Here is a 21,003-nt window from a genome sequence, read left to right on the forward strand (position 1 = left end):
ATTAGACTACACACAGGGAACTATGCTAGAGTTAGATGGGGAAAGGGAGGAGAAATTTCAAAAGCCATCCCTGTAGGTCGGGGTGTACGCCAAGGTTGTGTGCTGGCGCCCACACTCTTTTCTTTATATGTTAATGATATACCCACCTATCTAAGAAATTTTAAACATGATTCCCCGAAATTAGGAGATGAGGTGATCACCGCATTACTTTTTGCTGATGATACAATCCTCATCTCACAAACCCCACGGGGTCTACAAAATCTAGTAAACGCTTTTAACAACTACTGTGCGGAGAAGGGGTTAGAAATAAACTCATCGAAAACAAAATATATGTCCATAAACCCTCAGAAATCTTTTAGAAAGAATCTGGCCCTAAATAATCAAAAATTGGAGTATGTGGAGAGCTTTAATTATCTGGGAATTACACTGGATAGTATGTCTACCTGGAAAGGGCAGTTGGAAAGAAGTAAATTAATTTTGAAACAAAATTCAATGCCTATCCTAAAGGTGCATGGCAGCAACCAATCTAAAGCGATTACGCCGGCACTAGAATTATTCAAAGCAAAGGCTCAATCAGCGGCATTATATGGCGCTGAAGTATGGGGACATTCTTGCAAAAGCAACTTTAAGAAGGAAGAAAATCACTTCATACGTAGGTTGCTTAAAATACCCACAAGAACCCCGATAATTCCAGTATTTATGGACATTAACCTTAAAAGGACAGATCATCAAGCCACACTAAGGCCATTGTTATATTGGGTTAGATTATGGACAACCCCTGAGTTGTGTGACTACAAGAGTGGACTGATGGAAATAATTTGAATTGATGAGTACAAAAGCATTGCATGGTTAAAACATATTTCCCAGTGGTTTACCACGTTAGGGTTCTCACATTTTTGGGAAGAACCCCAGAATATGTCACCATCTTCTAAGAAACTTGTGAAATTTGCTTTCTGGACATATATTAAGGACAAATTATTTTCTAGTTCCTCATTAGGTACATTGACCCAGAGATTTTTGATTATAAAGGATACTCCTGTATTCGGATGGATGATGGATGATATAAGACCTCCCCTAGCAAAAACATTATATTTGAAATTTAGATATGGGATTTTACAGATTTCTGTAAATACTAGTAGTTGGGGGGGTAATGATGTTAGTGGGTTGTGTACCCTTTGTTCCCAAAAAGCAAAAGAAGATGATGCCCACCTACTGTTTTTCTGTCCAGTTTATAAAAAACCAAGGGATCGCTGGATTAAACCCTTATGTAAAAATATGGGGACCGGGTCCTTTAAAGAGGCAGAACGCATATTTAAGTTGAACACCTCGCAACCAATAGTGTTTAATATAAGTAGATTCCTATTCAACGTGTACCTTATAAGGAATCAGTTAGGTTGCAAACTGTAATGCATACAGGCTGGTGAACCATTTCCTGGCCTGATAGCTATTATGAATTTTATTTATTCCCCCTTTTTTAGCATGTATTTAGGAATTGTTTTAAAATATAATCTGGCTTTTAAATTAATTTATAATGTATGTCTGTTTTTAAAATCTATAAGCATAGCTGGGATATGATCAATTGTGGTTTGACCTTCGTACGTATTATCTTGAAGATTGGGACTGCATATTTGTATATGTAATTGGAAATGTTTATGTATGTTTGCTTTTATGACAATATAAGTCGAAATAAAGCTTAAAAAAAAACAAAAAAACAATGGACTGGATGCAACCCAGAATAAGTGCCAGTGGATAATATTACTTCAAACATCCACCCATCACTTTTTTTGTACAATGCACTGTGACACACTGTTAGACACCAGGAGCAAAAGGAAAGACAAGAGGAATTAGTGGTTAACCTCTCACATCGCATCCTCACTGCCCCTGAAAAATCTATTCTACAGAATGGCCTGGGTTTTGTCCCCACACCCAGAGTAGAGAGGTTTAGAGATCATTGTGAGGTTCACAAATTGTTCCGCAAAATACGACTGAAATCCTATTTTCAGGATCAGCCCCCCATTGAAGATGAAGACTCAGGATTGAGAAATCCTTCAACGTTTACTCCTCATAACAACATGGTCCCAGTAGAGGTTTTAGCTTTTGAACAATCAGTCCTTAAGGAACTAGCCCTGCCTCACAGAGAGACACCTTTCCATAATCTGTCAAATCAAGAAACCTTGACACTGAGGAACCTTTCAGAAGACCCCTCTATCACTATCAAACAGGCAGACAAGTGTGGGGCTACAGTAATTTTGTCCACTGTGGACTACAATATAGAATGCAATCGTCAACTCTCCAATGAGAGTTACTACACCCCGATCACAGTGGACCCTACCCCATGCCTTACCACCACCATCGCCACATTGATACATGAGGCTGAGTCCAACTGTTGGATAACTCATAAGGAAGATGATTTTCTGATTACCAAGGAACCGAGGGTACCATATTTTTATACACTGCCAAAAATACACAAGGGGGCTACCCCGGTTCCTGACCACCCTATTGTTTCCGGAATTGGCTCTATATTAGAGCCTCTTTTGAAGTTTTGCGATCATTTTTTGCAACCCCTGGTACAAGACATACATTCCTTTGTATAGGACACAACAGACGTCCTTAAGATTATTGACAACATAACTGACACGGGAGATATTGACTTCCTCGTCACTCTCGACGTGGAGGCCCTTTACACCAATATTCCCCAGAGAGCCACCCTGGCATTCATAGAGACTGCTCTTCAGGCACTGGACTGGTCTTACCCCACACCGGTCTCATGCATAGTGGATTGTGCTACCCTGGCTTTGACGGAAAATTTCTTTGAATTTAATCAACAACTCTATCATCAAAGCCAGGGTACATCTGTGGGGAGCACTTTCGCTCCAAGTGTAGCGTGCCTCTGTATGGCAGCATTTGAGAAAGATGTGATTTACAACACCACAAATCCTTATCTTAACAACCTCAAGCTATGGAAACGTTTTATCGATGATATCCTGATTTTCTGGCAAGGAACACGCTCCACCTGTGATGAATTCATTAGATGGATAAATGAGAAGAATGAATACCTCAGATTCTCACATAGCATATCAGAACGCACTATTCCATTTCTAGATCTGAATATCACACTCTCTGAGGGCATTTTAAGTACAACTCTGTACAAGAAGCCCACCTATCGCAACAGCCTTTTGCTATGCAATAGCCACCACCCCAAAGCGTTAAGAGACAACCTACCCTTTGGCCAATTTTTGCGCATCAGGCGCAATTGTAAATCAGTTTCTGACACTAGAACAGAGGCCAACGTTTTAGCGTCTAATCTTAAGGCCAGGGGATATCCTGAGAAACAAGTGTGAGACTCCATGAAAAGAGCAAGGAATAATCCACGAGAACCACTACCTGAGACACACACAAAACCGACCTCTGACATGCATCTTTTACACCCGACTCAGCTAGAATCAAGAAAATCATTCTGAGACATTGGAGTATTTTAGATACCGGTAATTTGCACATACCAAAACCAAGGTTTGCATATAAAAGAACACAAAACCTGAAGGATGTTCTGATTCACACATGACCAAGAAAAAGCACAGCTCCTACACAACAAACTTTGTGGGGTCTCCCCTTGGTCACTGGACATTATGCTTGTGGATCGTGTGTGGTCTGCCCACTCACCACCACATCCAAAGACATAACTTTCCAGACCAATTTCAAATGGGTGTTGACAAAGCACACGAACTGCAACACCAAACAATGCATCTACATGATTACCTACCCTTGCGGCTTACAGTATGTAGGGATGACCATGCGCACTGTTAAGACCAGGATAACTGAACACAGGAGCAATATACGGTGTCAGAGGGTTACCACCAAACTTTATACACACTTCAGAGAGACACAACACTCCGCAGATTCACTACGTTGGATTGTGCTGGAGGCCCATCCACAGATCTCAAAAAACGCACTGTTCAGGCTTGAACAGAGATGGGTACTCAGACTGTCCACACATATTACCGGTCTCAACGATGACATTCCATGGGGTGCACTCACATAGCTTGTTCCCAATTGTTACCCCAGTAACCCATTGTGGCTTGATTGCCACCTCTCCTGTTGTACGTGTGATCCTTTCTAACCTGATATAACACCCTAGGACACACCGGCCTATACCCCTTACGAGGGGTTTTTAACACCACCATGAGTGGCCTCTCAAATGTAGCGCCCCCACTCTATTCCCTACATTGCCCTCTTCCGTGTTGCTTCTTTATCTAGAAGGCATCCCTAGAGGTTAACCACTTTTTGGTTTTCATATAGGTTCTATATATTTTTACTGTTTTTGACCATTGCAAAACAGTTATTGTATCTCTATCCCTTTACCGCGATCTTTTGTCATTTACATACCTAGGGTTGATTGTTGAGAACCCCTGACTCCCCCCATCAACAGCGCTCCGGCACCGCACTCTTCACGCAACGCACTGCCTCACATGTCCTGTGGTTTGGTCCTGTGTCATCAATCTTTACCCCTTACTTGATTGACCTTCCACTTTTCTGGCTTCACTCACATGAGTTCTGAGACTGCTACACATCAATAGTGGCCCCCCACTGGTTCTATTACCTCGTATTTCATTTTATTCACCCTACGTGGCAAATTTTACTACCCTCTCCTTGGTGATCTTTTTTAAGCGACATTGCCTTGGACCTGTTTTTGACTTGCCATATATTGCTAATTACGCTCTACTACTGACTTGTTCCAAGTCTTTTGTTATGGTATGGCTTTTTTATTCACTACAAGATGGCCGCCGCTCCCACCACTTACCCCCACCATCTCTGCCAGCAACCACTCTAGCGCTGAGACCGTCAAATGACTGCGCACGTGTCATGACTATGATGTGCTTTTAAGCAATGGCCGCCGGTAACCAGATACCATCCCGGTTCCGGCGGCAGGGTAGGTCTTTGACCATTCGTGTTCGTAGATGCTGGTGAGTACCTCTTGTTCTATCTACTACGAGACGCAGACCACATTGGTTACCTATTCGTGGTGAGTGTTTTACGTTAAGATCGACCGGACTCTTTGGTGCTGCATTCCGCGATCATCTCTGGGATCCGGAGCGGCCGGCTATGTGTTTGGCGCCACGGGGGGTTTTTGGGATAATTTTCCGAAACCTCCACTGTGCCTTGCGACTGGTTGGCCCCGTCTGGGTTCCAGGTTGTCATGGCTGCACGATGAGCCCACCTTGGTCAGGCCACCATGTCTGTGACCTTTTTATCGACGCTCCCTAGATTGGCCCAGTGATTTCTACGAGTCAATCCTTCCGTTTTTCAGTTCTTTATCTAGAGACACTCCCTATTTATATCATTCTAGGACCCAATTGGAGTCCCCATACCTTGCCAGTAGTTTAGGTGAGTTCTATCTCTTCACATCTTTGTCTTGTCCATACTGCCATATTCTCCTTGTATTTTTATACCGTTATAAGATACATTTGGTATCAATGCACTCACTGATATTCAGGAGGATATTATGTTTTTATCTTGGTTTTATTATATTGTCTTCAGAGTCACACCTGCTTCTTGGGACTATATTCTTATATTTTTTGTTTTGTTCATTGAAGATAAGATCTTTTTACTGTGTGAGTGCACCTTCACGTATTGCTCATTTCTACCCCCCATTTCTCGTTTCTGGTTACCTAACCAGCCTGAGTGTTATGTAGAATTTTCGCATATCCACCTAGTGTAGATAGTACCATCACTGATCCTGAGGAAGTGCTTAGACCGCTATGGCTAATATGGCACGAAACATGTAGATCTTTTGAGAGTAGGGTATACACAACTAGATGCATAATTTCTAGCTTTAGTACCCACCTCAACCCCCCTTGTTTTAATTAGGCTGTTTACCACCATAATAAAAGTACATTTCTGGACTAACTGACCTATTTTATATTCACTTCACCTACACTCACATCTACACACACTAGGACCCTTACCCCCACTGCACCCACCGGCAGGAACAAAAGATCCCCACTAAAAAGCCCTATTTTGGGTGCCCGTCAGGTATTGCAGTGCCGACCTGACGAGGGGCAGGCTCAAATGATGAAGGATGACACCTAGCTTGCTGGGTGTGTGAGAGCCCTAGTTCCGACAAAGGGAATTCCCCCCTTTCTACAGCACGACCAGTGGGGACCGCATGGAACCCTATACACTTGACAGTAATCTTTCTTATCTTCTTTTTGACCTTAGAGGAACTCTGTACAGTATCTTGTGCACAACACTGTTAGACCTGGCATCCTTGGTGTAGTTTCCCCTACCTTTTTGCCTTCAGACCTCATGTTTTGCTGACTTCGGTTTGCTGGCCTTTGGGCTCAGCATACTTTACCACTGCAAAACTGCTTGTGTTCTCTGCTTAAAACATGGTAACATTGGCTTATAAAAAATTCCATATTTAATTAATTCAAGTAAAAGGCACTACCTCTGCCCCAAACCAGTAAATTAAATTCTACTTGTGCGCCTGCAGCACTGATTGTGCCACCTACTTAAGTAGCACTTTGGAACATGTCTCAGGCCTGCCATTACCTGTGTGTGCAGTTTTAAACTGCCATGCTGACCTGCAAATTAAATCTCTTGCCAGGCCAAACCTTCCTTTTTATTACATATAAATCACCACTACAGTATGCCCTGGACAGCCCAGAGGGAAGGGTGCAAAGTATTTGAAAAGTAGGACATGTAATTTTAGGTTTTACATGTCCTGGTAGTTAAAAAACTCTTACATTCGTTTTTTTACTACTGCAAGGGCTACCTCTTCATGGGATAGCGTTGGAGTTGCCTTATTACATTTTATAAGTGCAATTTCCAAATGACAAGAGATAACTGGAATCCTAATTTAAAATCCTAACTTATGGTGAAGTTGGATTTTAAATTACAATTCTGAAAATTACACTTTTTAGAAAGTTGGCATTTTCTTGCCTTAGCCATTTGGTGCATGCAGCCTTTCTCTGGTAACATGACTGGGTGTTATTTGCAGTTGAGCTTTGTGCATTCTTTCTAGACAGTCACACACAATGGGAATTTAGGTCTCCTTTCTTCCAAGGAGCAGGATGGGCCAATGGAGGGTGTCAGCCTTCTCCTCTACCTTGACCCTAGAAAATCAGATGCATCCCCGACTCCGGACTTCACATTATAAGCCCCAACTACAGGATCGTCAATGGTTACAAAACAGGATTTAGTGCCTCAGCCTCATCACATCTCAGATCCGATGCGTTGCCTCGACTGGGCAAAATATCTTTGACACAGCTCTACACAACGCTCCACTAACCAGGATTTAAGGTACTATGTTCAGTGGACCCAAGTGGCTCTGTGTAGCTGGCTCACAACCCATTGCGGTCGGCCTGAATTTGTGGCATTGACCATTTTGGAAGCTGGTTTATTAGTAGGTGCAGGTAGGTACCTACAACTAGTAAAAACACCACAATCACAAATAAGGTCCAGTCAAGTCTCAATAAATGAATCCTTGCTGAACCTGTGGTAGCTTGGCTGATAAGCAGTCAGGCTTAACTTAGGAGAAAGGTGTGTAAAGCAATATCACCAAAACAGTAAATAAGTAATGCACAAAACTCAATAAAAATAAAATAAATGCAAATTTTTGATTTTAGCACCTAAAAGTGAAAGTGAAAAGCGTCAAGCTCAGCTATCTGGTCGCGCTGGACCAGGACCAAGTCAAAGTTTCCGGCCGATCGTGATGGAGCTTGGGTCAGATATGTACAGTGTTTGAGGACGGTCAAGTTTTTACCTTCGTACTTAGACACTTTCCTGGAGCTTTTTCTCTTGATGTCAAATGATTGGATTCTTCAATCCGGATTTTGGTACGACAGTGGTGGCCTGCTGCAGCACGATGCCTTGGTGAATCCTGGAGGTATTTGTATTCGTCGTCAATGTCAAAGACCTCCAAAGCTTTTAGTGGGGCAAACCTGTGTGGTCAGGTCGAGTCCCGTTCCACATTGCTGGCTTGACTCTTGTCACTGCTGCTGCTCTTCTTATAGAGCTTTTTGCCAAAATGTATCAAAAAGTTTGCAAAAATTCTGATCTTCCTGTGAAAGGTTCTTTGCTGGTCAGAAATGGCCCACAGCACCAGCCGATAGTCCAGAAGCTCTCATTTGCCTCTTATTCTCTGGGACTCCAACTCCCACAATGCACCTGGTCAATTCAAGTAAAGTCCAGGTGAAGCTGGTCAGCTGGGCTTGTCCTTGTGGTACATGATGCAGGTGACTTCTTCCTGCACTTTTCTTCCTGTTGCTGATCAGGGAGTCACTCCTTTATCTTTTAAGACAGGTAAATTCCCTGCGTTGTGAAGCCGTCAGAGTGCAGCCGGTGCAGTCCTTATCAGTGCAGTACTCTCTTGTGCAGTCTGAGGGTCCGAACAGGGTTTTCATTCTTCTCCAGGTGTTTTAAAGCAGGGATCTGAGGTTCATTGCAACTCTGCCATATTTATTAAATATTATGGGCTGTCTAGGGGGGAGGCTACCCCAGCTAATGGGGTTCAAGTTGCCAACCACTGTTATGACTACTTCCTTGGAAGTGTGGCATATCTTTATCCAAGAATGCACATCTTGACAAAAATCAAAATGGAGAAATTCTCTTGTTGTGGTTTAGATCTGGCTAAGACAACCCACAGGGATGGCTAACCTTTTCCGACACTCCTCTTCCAGGCCCTCTCCTAATCTAAGTAGAGGGGCTCCCATCTGGCTGAGGGTGCGGGAAATGGGGTTGGGCCTGGTTCCTGTGCTATCTGTGCTTCTCTCTTTGAAGACCAGTTTGGCTCTCAGCCCCCTTCTTATCCTGGCATCTGCAGACAGCAAATCTCACCCCATCACATGCCTCTATTGTCTTATCCCCAGGCCTCTTCACATCTAATCAGGGAGCAGATTGGCTCAGGTTGTTAAAGGCTGACCAGTCAGTAGAAGCTTCTACAGGACAGCATTAGATAACATCAGGAAGTAAGTTCTAAAACGACTTTCCTGTAATATTTATAATAAATCTGGCCTTGGCAAGTAGTTGGATTTATAGTATTTTCATTTTGATACTTTGAACTATTGTGCTAGCTCACTCCTTTCAAAAGTTAGACTTTATTAAAGTTTAATAAAGCCTTTTCATGTTAGCCTATGGAGCTAGCAGCACTGCAAAGAGTAAAAATGACTGACTGTTTTTCCCCCACCAGGGCATATAAAACATATTTTATAATGTCCCAGCTTTTTTTTTCTTTTTAACCAAGGAGGGACACGGAGCCAAGTTTATAAGGTCCTGCTCGTAAGGCACCAATGAAGTACTGTATGAGGAATGAGCAGTTCCTGGGAATTACTGACTAGGGAGGGGGGAAAAGGGGAAGAACAGGTCTTTCTTCGAAATGCCCTCACACACCCCAAAGGATGTCATGCTTCATCATTTGGGCATTTGCCCCTCGTCAGGCCAGCGCTGCAATGCCTGACGGGCTCCCGAAACCGGGGCTCTTTATTGGGGATCTTTTGAAGAAGCCGTTTGGGTGCGTGTGGGTGTGAGGGCTGGGTAGTGCACAAGGAGTGAGGTATATAAAAAAAAAAAAGGTATGGAGCCGTCCAACTTAATTCAAGTTTTTATTACTGAGGTAGCTCCAGCCTTATTAAAATTATGTAGAAGCCCTATTTAGGAGTAATGTTCCATGAGGGCTACTCAAGCGTGGATGTGGTCAACATGTTTCGTGCCCCAGCTGCCCCAGAAGGGGTCAATGGCACTTCGTCAGGACCAAATACAAAGTGTGAGGTGAGTGCACTACCGTTTAGCACTAGTTGCCAGAAAGGGTAGGGGGTGATTAGATTGGGAACTGGTACTGGGATAAAGATAGACCTGTGGGAGAAGGGATATAACAAAAATGGGGGGGTGGGGAAAAAAAGGGAGAGAGACACACATAACCAGCGGTTAGACCATCCTAAGGCATACGATACATGCACTGGAGGGTGGTGCGCACAGGTGAAGTAAAAACGTGAACCCACTGTATACTCTCAAGGTCCGGCCAGTGGGTAGAAGGTGGACGGGGTCGGTACGTTGTGACAATTTTAACGACAGAGTGTAAGGGGTGGTTGCTTAACCGACGACCCTGTGCAGCGTGATCGGACTAAAGTCGATCTCAAGTGACTAAGTAGAAGGGCAATTGTATGTTCTAATCAGTCGTGGTCGTTGGTGCGGTTCTCTATAATTATCCGTCACTGTGCACATACGTGTAGACCAATAAAGTTAAAAAAAGGGTTTTTTAGTGAAATCATTAAACAACCGATGCATTACGAACCGTGAGGCGGAAAAACTGATTATTGGTACAAATACAGCCAGCCAAAAGTGGAGGAACTGGGAGACTAATGGTGAACTATTTTCGACTGACATAGAGGCATGCAAATAAGCGCGCTGGTGTCAGAGATGTATAGCGCGGGGCACGCGGTAAAAGACTCATCCCTCATGACCTAGTTCCGGCTTACGGGGATGAGAACAGAGCACATTAGTTGCTCGGATATGGATGTAGACGAGCAACTTGCTGGTGTCCTACCCTCGCTCTGGGCCCCGTAGGGAGAACTTCCCGGCGGATCCTTTTGTAGCGTTGTCGAAAGGCGTCCCTGAACGTGGTGGCCGTTTTGGATAGGGCTACCTTTGCGCTACTGTAAGGTGACATCCGGGAAGGGGTTTGTGACCAAAGGGATTAGTCGTGGCGGCCATATTGTAACGGGGAGAGTTGAAAATATTGAAGTTAGTCAAAATTGGGGAGGGAGAAGTGTAATCTTGATCACGTGTGGGTAGATAAAATTATTTGTATGTAGTACCTCGTGGTATTTCCGATGTGGGAAATGAAACCACAAGGGAGCGACCGAATGTAATTATTAGAGGGGAGGCAGACTATATCAGTTGTCAAGGGAATTGTAAGGAGGAGACTCTAAAGAGACAGGGTTGACGACATACTGAATTTGCATGGGTGGGCTAGATTTAATGATTCAGTTCAGCCCAAGGTATGTCATCGTTCAAACCCTTTGAGTGTGACCCCAGCTTGAACACCCAGCATTGTTTCTTCCTAAACAGGGCTTCTTTTGTGATGGCAGGGAAGGCCTCTAGAATAGTCCAATTTAGGTCATTTGGCGTGTGATTGTGTTCTGCATAGTGTGAACACATTTTGGTATTAGTTTTCCTACAACGTACATTACTTCTGTGTTCGGTTAATCTTGTTTTTACTGGGAGTGTGGTCATCCCAATGTATTGTAAAGAACAAGGACACGTGATGAGGTAGATATAGTTGCGTGTGTTGCAGTTCGTATGTTTTTTCTGGGTCCAGATCCAGTTGGTAGTTAGTTGGACTGTTTTGGTAGCTCGGGTCAGTGGGCAAACCACGCATTGGCCACAGGGGTAATGTCCGCTAACCGGAGGTAAGTTCCATAAGGTGGTCGAGACTGCAGGGGCTAATTTTTTTGGTCTCGTGTTAATGAGGAGATCCTTGATGTTGGCTGTGCGTTTGAATGCAAATCTCGGTTTTTGTAGGGACAGATCGCCCGAGTCTAATATTCGCCAGTGTTTGTTAATGACCCTTTTTAGCATATTCGACTCAGAGGTGAAAGTGGTCACACATGTAATAAGGTCTGATTCTGGTTTTGTCTGTGATTCAAGAAGAGTCGATCTGTTGGTGTTACGTGCTCGTTTTTGTGCGTTATTAATGATGCGAGCAGGATATTGTCTCAGAACTAGATTACTGCTAAGTTCAGATGCTTGTTTTTTGTAGTCTTCTATCTGGCTACAGTTCCTACGGATACGTAAGAACTGCCCGTAAAGGAGATTGTCTTTAAGCGCCTTGGGATGAAAACTATTGTATAGTAAAGGGCAATGGCTGTCAGTAGGTTTTTTGTAGGTGATCGTCTCCAGGGAGCCCGTGTTTTTAATGATAGTCAGGTCAAGGAATGGTAGTTCTTGTTCGGAACAGTTAGCAGTAAATTTTAGGAAGGGGTTTAGATCATTGATCCATGACAGGAAGTCAGGAATACTATCCATGCTGCCTTTCCAAAAAATTAAAATGTCATCAATGTAACGTCTCCATAGGAGAACGTTACTCGAGAAGGGATTGGTATCCGTGAGCACATACCTTGCCTCAAAGTCTGACATATAAAGACATGCCAGGCTCGGGGCGAAAGTACTGCCCATCGAAGTACCTTGGGTCTGATGGAACAGCTGTTCCTCGAATTGAAAAAAATTCTCAGTGAGAGCGATATTGGCACATTCCATAATAAAGCTTACGGGGGTTGGTGAGTCCCAGTTGGTATTGAGCAAAATCGTCTCCACCACCTCAAGAGTGTTAAGCTGAGGGATATTGGTGTAGAGGGCCTCCACATCCAGTGTAAGAAGTACATCTGGCTGTGGGCCCTCCAGGTTAGTAAGTTCTATCAGTTTCAGAACATCTCTGGTGTCTTGGAGAAATTACAAGGCACCCTACTCTGGGGCACCTAGTGCGGACCTTAGGGCTGATGTGTGTGCAATATAAAGGCAGTTTTAGACTTTGAAGTACTTTTAATTCCAAGGTCGAATGTGGACACAGTTTTATTCTAGGACCAGCCTGCAAGGCAGGGCTAGGCTTTAAAATGACACCAGACAGCACACCAGTGCACACCTAAGTGCAATAAGTCCACTGGGGTCTTACAGATAGGCTGTCTGAACCAATTGTAATTACACCAATTATCTTATACCCTTTAAGAACAGACCACTGGCCCTAGGTCTGGTTAGTGAAACCCAGAGCACTTTCAGGGTCAGTAACCACCAGTATCAGTCAAACAATGGGGGTGATCATTGCAAAAAGGATGACTTTCTCACAGTCCCAGTTCGGCGCTACCAGATATCCACAGTTAGCGCTTTGCACTTTTACATGCTATTTTTACCTAAAACATTCCAAATCAATATCTCCAGTTCTACTAATTGGATTTTTGCTGTTTCGATCTTGTTTTAATGACTAAATTAAGCTCTATGTTCCTAACCTGGAATGGAATTCTTTTGTGTGGTGTTTTCACTGTTTTACTGTTTGACATTTTATTAAGTTAAGCCTCACTGCTCTGTTCCAAGCTACCAGGGGTTGAGCAAAGGTTAATTTGGGGTTTGCTTGTACCTTACCCTGACTACAATTGTTGTTGCTGCTTGATCATGGCTCACACCCCAGTCAACCAGTAACCCAATTTCTAACACAGCACAAGTGCAATGGATATGCCCAGACATAGGCCCTTTGCTAATTGTCGCAATGGAACCAAGCTACACCTGACTGACATGCCCCAATCAGGGCAAACCCAGTCTTAGGTTGCTTGTGTTCTGGTTCAGGGAGAACCTGGCTTGGCAGTTCAGGATGGACTGCTCCTATTGGAGCAGTATCAAGACTGCTAGGCAAATGGCGGGCCCAAACTGTGGTGGATTTGTGTGCAAAATAAAGATGGACTGGGATGCGGCCAGAGAAATTACAGTGGCTGAGATAAATTCAAGCATTCTATCAAACACTTTTTTGTGTACTTCACTGTGATGCTCTAAGTGCAATGGGTATGCCCAGACGTAGATCCTGTGTTCCTTGTGACACTGGAACCAAGATACCCATGACTGATGAGCTCTAATCATGGCAGTACTGGTCTTGTTCTGGTTCAGGGAGGACCTGGCTTGGCAGTTCAGGTTGGGTGTTCCTGTTGGAGTAGGATCAAGATTGATTTGCATATGGCTGGGTCCAAACTGAGGTGGCGTGGGATGCAACCAGAGTATTTACAGTGGATGAGATTCCTTCATAAATTCCACCCATCACTTTATGAATACTTCATTCCTAATCTAAATCACCCATGCTTTTGGTTCGGTTAAATAAGTGTGAAATTACCCCATTATCTTACGGGGCAAATCTTACACATCCTTGTGATACTCCCAGGTAATGATGGCACTGGTCAGAGGTATACATGATGGCATGTATGTTACATTTCCCTCAAAATTGAGAAGTTGAGGTTGTTCGAACACATTCATGCTCACTGCGTAACATGTTACTGAATCGGAATTTGGGATTAATACATACCAAACTGCATTTTTGCTCTTGAAACTGCCTGATTCTGTGAATCAGGCCATTTGCTACTGCAAAAAAAGCTTCATACAGTTAGCCCAAAACACGATTCCTCAGTCGTGACACTTGTATAACTCTTTCTCTCTACTACTGGCATAGCAATTCTGCATAATAATCCTTCAGTTCCTTCTCATGCAATAAGTAGCCAATAATATTCATCCCTTTTCCTGCATGGCACTCCTTTCTTACATTGCCTCAATCAACATGAAATTTGAATGCAGTTCTGCAAATTCATCAGCTTGCTAAAGTCTTTTGAGCATTTCGCTGATGCATGTCTGTAGGTATTTTGCAGATTGGGAAATTGACACGTTTAGCATTAGTGTACAGCTTAAATTTTGTTTTTCGTTAATTGGCACAGTGAAAACAGTTTATCATGTAAAGACATGTATTCCCCAATATCCCATCTCTGTCTCCACTTTCATTTATCAGCCATCAAAGGCATCTGATTAGGAATGCAATGTACATGGGAGAAAGCCAGTGCCGATGCTTGCCAATATTCACAAAGTTACAACTCTTTGGCTGTTCACCACATTGGGAATTTTAACTTCTGCAGTTGTGCCCATATCCCAAATGGAATCCCACTTTTAGAACCTCAGGCGATCCAGTTTTTAGCATTTGTAGAACATAGTTCATTCTTCACTCTTCTTGCACAGTGTCCCATTATGTGGAATTATCTTTCCCCTAAACCATGCCCCTACCTTTTTGTTTTCCAAGAACGAGCTGTATGCAATAATATATAATATGTTCTCCTCACTCAGCCTACGTATACACATTATGCATGGCATCTAGACTTTGATTTCATGACCCTTTTCATACAGTTCCAATTCCAGGATCCCTTAAAAATATTCTGATCTTGTAATAATTATTTTGTTATGAATGGCTCTAAAATATGAACGTCATAGTATTGGGTCAAAACATTTATTTTTCACGTGCATTACAGCACTGCTTCACATTGTAATTGTTTTAGTTTATTATTATCTTAATGTTTGCTAAACATATACTGTTGCACAGCACTGTAAGGCACCATTTTGGGCTGGTCTGCGATATATATAAAGCATCAGATCAATAAAAGCAATACATTAGTGAGTGCTGTCTGCACCACAAAATTCTGTGAATCTTTATTTCATGTATCAGAATCTATGATTTGTGGGTACGTGTACAACATTTTGCAATATTTCGCAGATAAAGGTTTATTTAAACCAGGTCTCAATAGTTAGCAATAGAGGTCCGAATTACCTCCTTCAATATTATATAGCCCAGATAGAATTACTTTCCTCATCTTTGCTAACTATTTCAATCAATTATTTCTTCTATCGGAAGCCACAACTTTCCTAGAGAGAGAAATCATTACAAAAAAAGATAATTAATATTGCACTAACCATTGAAGAGGAGATGTGGTTTAATGGTGAGGTTAATGACTTTGGAAAACAAATTGCTCGCCGACCAGCTTCTAGTTTTATAACTATGGGGATCTGTTTAACTCAAACCCACGGGGGAAGCAAAAACTGCCATATATTGTGGGGAGGGTCAATGTTTGGTCATGTCAGGGAACAGGATTTGACCTCTGGGCTCGGGTCATGCTAAGCATTCTTGGATGCAGTTGCTTGTTGAGATTTTAATGTACAGATTGAGGTTTTCTGCTTACTGATAAATGTTATGGCATGATTGGCTAGGAATGCTCTGAGACTCTTAATCTGCAGGTTGAAGCTAAGAGGAGAGAAGATGCATTTTTGCTGTACTCTTAATCTCTGGAGAAGTTCAGATTAACAAATTGACACCTGATTGGAGGTTGGAAGCGATTCAATAAAGTACAGCTTTACAGAAACCCATGATTTCTGACAAGCTGCCTAATAGTGCTTCCTGGTCGTGAGTGACAAAGACTGCTCACACACTGAGGAGGACCAAGCGGTAGGTTTGTCTTTATCATGAATGAGTAGAATGTATTCAATTCAATTCAATTCAAAATTTGTATTCGATCTAATTGGAAACAGACAATAAAAGTGCATATAATACAATACAAATCCATGTTCTCTCAAAGAATTTTAAAACAATTATACATGAGGTTAAAAATGGTTAAAGGTATATAAGCATTGATGTGCTTAAGATTCCACATTTCCACAAATAACCAAATTTATGAGGGATAAAAAATGCAAAATTTGCCAAAGCTAGAAAAGTAAAGAGAAGGAGAACAAAAACCTCAAATATGGTCCCCTATGTACTCCTACTAGCGCAAGAGTTAGACGAGGTGCCTCAGCCAGCGACGGCCCGTATATGGCGTGTTACCGGGGCGGTGACGTGGGGCAGAGGAGGGGCAAGGTGGGGGGTTGCAAAATGCGGCATACAGCCGATTGCAGGTAAGTTCCGAAAAAAATAAAGAAAACAAATTTTGTTGCACGCGCTGCATCGCATTTGGCGATGCTGCGCGAGCAACAAAATTCTTTTTATTTATTTTTTTCGTAACTTACCTGCAATCGGCCATATGCCGCATTTTGCAACCCCCCATCCTGCCCCTCCTCTGCCCCACGTCACAGCCCCGGTAACACGCCCTATACGGGCCGTCGCTGGCCTCAGCATAGCTCCGTCTGTAAAAGGCAAGCTCAGTAAGAGTCATGACTACCTAAACGTGAGCTAATAAACAAGGGGAGAAACGAGCTAACATAGAAAATCACTCTCTTCTCTGAGAGCAAGTGTATATGAGAGTCTTCCTAAAAAAAACACAACATGCATAAAGTTAGGAAAATACAATAAAAAGTATAAAAACATGACCAGAGTGCAATTATGCTATCATAGCTTTCCTAAACTGAGTGGCTGCTTTCAAAAAGGCAAGACATGGTAGCAAATTTCAGGCAAACTTAAAAACTGTAATTGGAGCAATGCTACTTTACACCGTTGAAATCCTATCTTGCGTAACAAGGGTTTCATAAAGTGCTTGCGTGGTTACTGTGCAAATTGCAAAAGAAGATAAAGTGCAAAAGTGATTGTGAAGATTTATTGTCGCAAGTGCAATTAGATACTGTGTTTCCCTCTAGTTCTAAGCAGCTTTTAAAAAACAGGGACCAGTAAATTGACCCCACCCTGAAGCAAAAGATAAGTGATCACTCCCATTGGGTAAGATCTAAAGATAAATACATAGGGGGTTCACTTGTGGCTACAGATCTGTAATAGTTCAAGTCTGAGGGTTCTGCTAACTCACTTTTCATTCTTGTGTCTACTCATTGCTCCAGGAATGATGCATTCACCTCTGTCTAATCAATTTTGGAAATACTGCTGGGTCCAGTAAACCAAGAAGATAAACTCAGGGTTGCTAAAGTATCCCTTTTATATATAGCTAATAGAATAGAGAGGGCCTTGTCCAGCAAGAGTAGTATGTAATCTTTTATTTGGTTCTGCTCTCTCGGTGATGAAGAGGGCTCTTATGTTTGATTAGTTGTCTAGTTCAGGGTTCTCCAAATTCGGTCCTGGAGGGCCGGATCCATGCCAGAATTTTAGCATATCCCCATTTCGATAAATGTAGTTATCTTAAAAAGCTAGCATGGATCTGGCCCTCCAGGACCGACTTTGGAGTGCTCGGTATAGATCAAGGGAGATGCTAATCTTCTTTGCATGCATTTGGAGAGCAGCTGCTTTTTCCTCCATCTTACGGAGGAAGTGTTGCTGTACGATGACTATATGACAAGGCCACCATGGTCCCTGTTTGCTGGTTTCATTAGTGGAAGGACATCCATGTTATGAGGTTTAGAAGTAAAAGGGATAATGGCAGGCCTTGTATGGCATTGGCTAATGCAGTTTTTAATGGTTTTATGTGAAATGTGGCAGTACACAATTGGACCCGTGGCAGTACAAAGTGGGCTGTGGCAGGTACTTTTTTTATTTTGTAGCCACAGACACATCTCTAAGAATGTACATTGCCAGCAGTTCGGTCTTCCTTAAGCAGAGTTGGAGGGGGAAACTGACAGGCTCTATGAGAAGGACATCTTCCTTAACTGTGCTTGTTTACCTAACACAGCTGTGGGTGCCCAACTTCAAGTTTATATGTTTTATTAATTTACACATAAGATAAGTGTCACGTGAATTCCTGATAGTTTTCAGTGTAGGATGCAGTACATTCTACAGAACTACAAACATGCCAGATCATTGGAATGGATGCTTATTTGCATGGATATCTGTCTCTATTCAACAGAGAACTGCTTGGATATACAATGATACAATGGGACCTAGCACTATAGAAGAGGCTTCCAGGCCCATTATGTAAAAACACATCAGGAGCGGTGAAATAAAATAGCTTTGAATGCCTGCTACACCACTTACTGCACGTGTGGCAACCTCTTTATAAGCCTCTGTGTCAGTTACATCACCTTGCACAATTAGGAGTGCTTGGAAACATGGTGAACCAAAATATTAAGGTCTTAATAAAGTAGAAAACTCCTGAGAATTTGCAGGCCAGGGCTTTCTTCCTCAGAAATATAGTTTATTTGGGTCTTGAGGGAGTTAACTACACAGATGATCCTGATATTTCAGGAAGGACTGAGGCTCGTCTGGACAGACAGGTGCTTTCCTCACTTCCGGTTCTCCAGCTGCAGAATGACCTTGCCTGCATACCTCATAAAGGTCAATGATGATGTTGCCCTCCAGTCCTCTGCTGCTTTTCACGTTCTCCAAAGCCAGCGTGAAGAAGACCCCGCGGGGGTCTGAGATGTACAGGTTGTAGGTCTCGTTCTGATTCCACTCCTGGACAGCTGCAAACACCTGGTTTTCATCCGTGTTGATGATGTGCATGTCCTGTTAAGAAAGAAAGAAGACCATTGACTGCTGATGGGACTTAGAACAATTACTGTGACTGATGGCGCCGCTGGAGAGGGAGGGGAATGAACTCTTGAGTACATTGCATAATTTTCTGTTTCACTGCGCCAATACATCACAGAATCCGCGTTATGGATTAAAAAAACATGATTCTAGACATGGTAAGGTCAGGATCTCAGTGCTGGGATTCAGCACTGATGAAGGATGAATATGACTTGATTTATTTGAATGCAGGGATGTGCTTCGAATCATGCTCGCAGCTTGTGCGGTGAAATTACTTTGATATGAAATATATAACCTTCTGATTGTACCTGTTCGGGACTGTTTCTAAAATATATTAAAGACAAGAGCTTGCTGCAAGGCTGACATTTAAATAGAAGAATTGTATCATTAGGCGCACATCAGATTTTGCCCCGAACACCATTCTGTCCTTAAGAATGTTTCAATGCTCCACGTAGTGGACATTCTCTGAGAAGTTTAGAGACAGTGATTGCCAAAGCAAGAAAGTATTACAAGGAAAAAATAAATAAAAAATACCAGTTTTTTTTTTGCGCTATAACTGTCTAAAGTTCATACATATAATTTAGAACCTTTCCAGGTTAATGCATGGATTTTAGACAGAAGACGGAAACGATGAACAGAGATTGCTTATATTTTTTTCGGACTAGTTCATGCATTTTCCCTGAGAAATTAATACTGATATGTAGGAATATTAGTGGCTCAGATACAAAAAAAGCAGATTATTCGACTCTGCACTGAGCCCCCATAGCAAATCATACTGTGGCCCCTGGACCTTTGCAATTGAATTTCACTGTTGTCTCAGAGCACCGCTAACACCTATACTGTGAAATTATATCAGCATTCATTTTAGCTTTAAAACGGTGGTAGCCTAGATTGCAGCTAACATAAATTTTAGGACAAACTACCCCCTCATCAGTGCTGTTAACCATCTCCATGCTAAGGACATGCCATCTAAGTAGTGCGTTATCTCATGTCACATGAACCAATCTTCTATGACAAAATCTTTCCAATGGATCTACTTCACTTTGCTACCTAATTATCTGGTGTTTATTCAAAGACCAGTATCACTTTGGGGATTTACGGTAATCCTAATTTTCTTACTTTCAGTTTTCTGTGTTTTTGTGGGGACTTTGGCATTCCAATCAGAGACCACATGAAAGCCTTTATTGAAAAATAGGGTACAACTGTCCTAGGTGACACTTTCAAAGGGGGAGCTCAAATTGAGTCCGGATGAAGCAAACTTTGTTTTGGATTTTCTTTGAGATGTTCTTGGCTATGTCTTACCTGCTTACTGTTAGACCTGGCATCATTGGCGAGGGTTTCCGCTGTATTTTTGCCTTTGCCACCTGTGTATTTGCTGTGTGTTGGACTTTGTTTTGCTGGTCTAGATGCTTTGGGCACTTTGCCACTGCTGTTCAGTGCCAAAGTGCAGGTGCTCCCTTTGTCAATTGTTGTTATGGATTGATGTTTCCATGATTGGTTTATTTGGTTTACTGTTGAGTCCCTAGTACAGTGCACTGTGTGTGCCCAGGGCCTGTAAACCAAATACTGACAGTAGGCTGATTGTGCCACCTACACAAGCAGCCTTGCAACAAGGTCTCAGGCCTGTCATTGCGGTGCCTGTGTGCTGTCTATTACTGCCATGTTGACTTGGCAAGTGCACCCACTTGTGTATATATCAAAAGGAACTAGCTCTGGAGTAGGTGCTCCTAGCGTTTGTATGCATTGAAATGAAAACACATTATGTTTTGAAAAAAGCCCTCACTCACCAACCTAGTTGGTGACATGCTTCAACATTGGGCCCCACCCAAGGTGCCGAGTGCACCTCAGGTGTGCTACGACGCCTGGATACAGTGGAGTGGGTATTGTATCATGAGAGTGCAGTGATAGTGGGTGAGTGGATGTTAAAAAGACTGTCCTAAGGGTCTCACAGGGCAAAAATGACTATTTCAATGTATGGGCCCTTGGCACCCGAGGTGCACTTGGAACCTTGGGTGGGGACCAATGATGAAGCATGTCACCAACTAGGTTGGTGAGTGAGGGCTTTTTTCAGAACATAATGTGCTTTCATTTCAATTCATACA

At 42.7% G+C, this 21,003-nt stretch overlaps 1 protein-coding gene across 1 annotated transcript in view; it reads right to left on the bottom strand.

Moving 5' to 3' along the window:
- The window catches only part of SORCS3 (sortilin related VPS10 domain containing receptor 3), a 2,496,310-nt gene that overhangs the window by 505,202 nt on the left and 1,970,105 nt on the right, over positions 1-21,003 (bottom strand). Inside the window, exon 9 of the mRNA XM_085603452.1 lies at positions 18,698-18,877. Coding sequence (XP_085459578.1) covers positions 18,698-18,877 — 180 coding nt within the window. The remainder of the gene's footprint in view (positions 1-18,697; positions 18,878-21,003) is intronic.

Source organism: Triturus cristatus, chromosome 1_2, assembly GCF_964204655.1.
Source record: "Triturus cristatus chromosome 1_2, aTriCri1.1, whole genome shotgun sequence".
Classification (NCBI taxonomy): domain Eukaryota; kingdom Metazoa; phylum Chordata; class Amphibia; order Caudata; family Salamandridae; genus Triturus; species Triturus cristatus.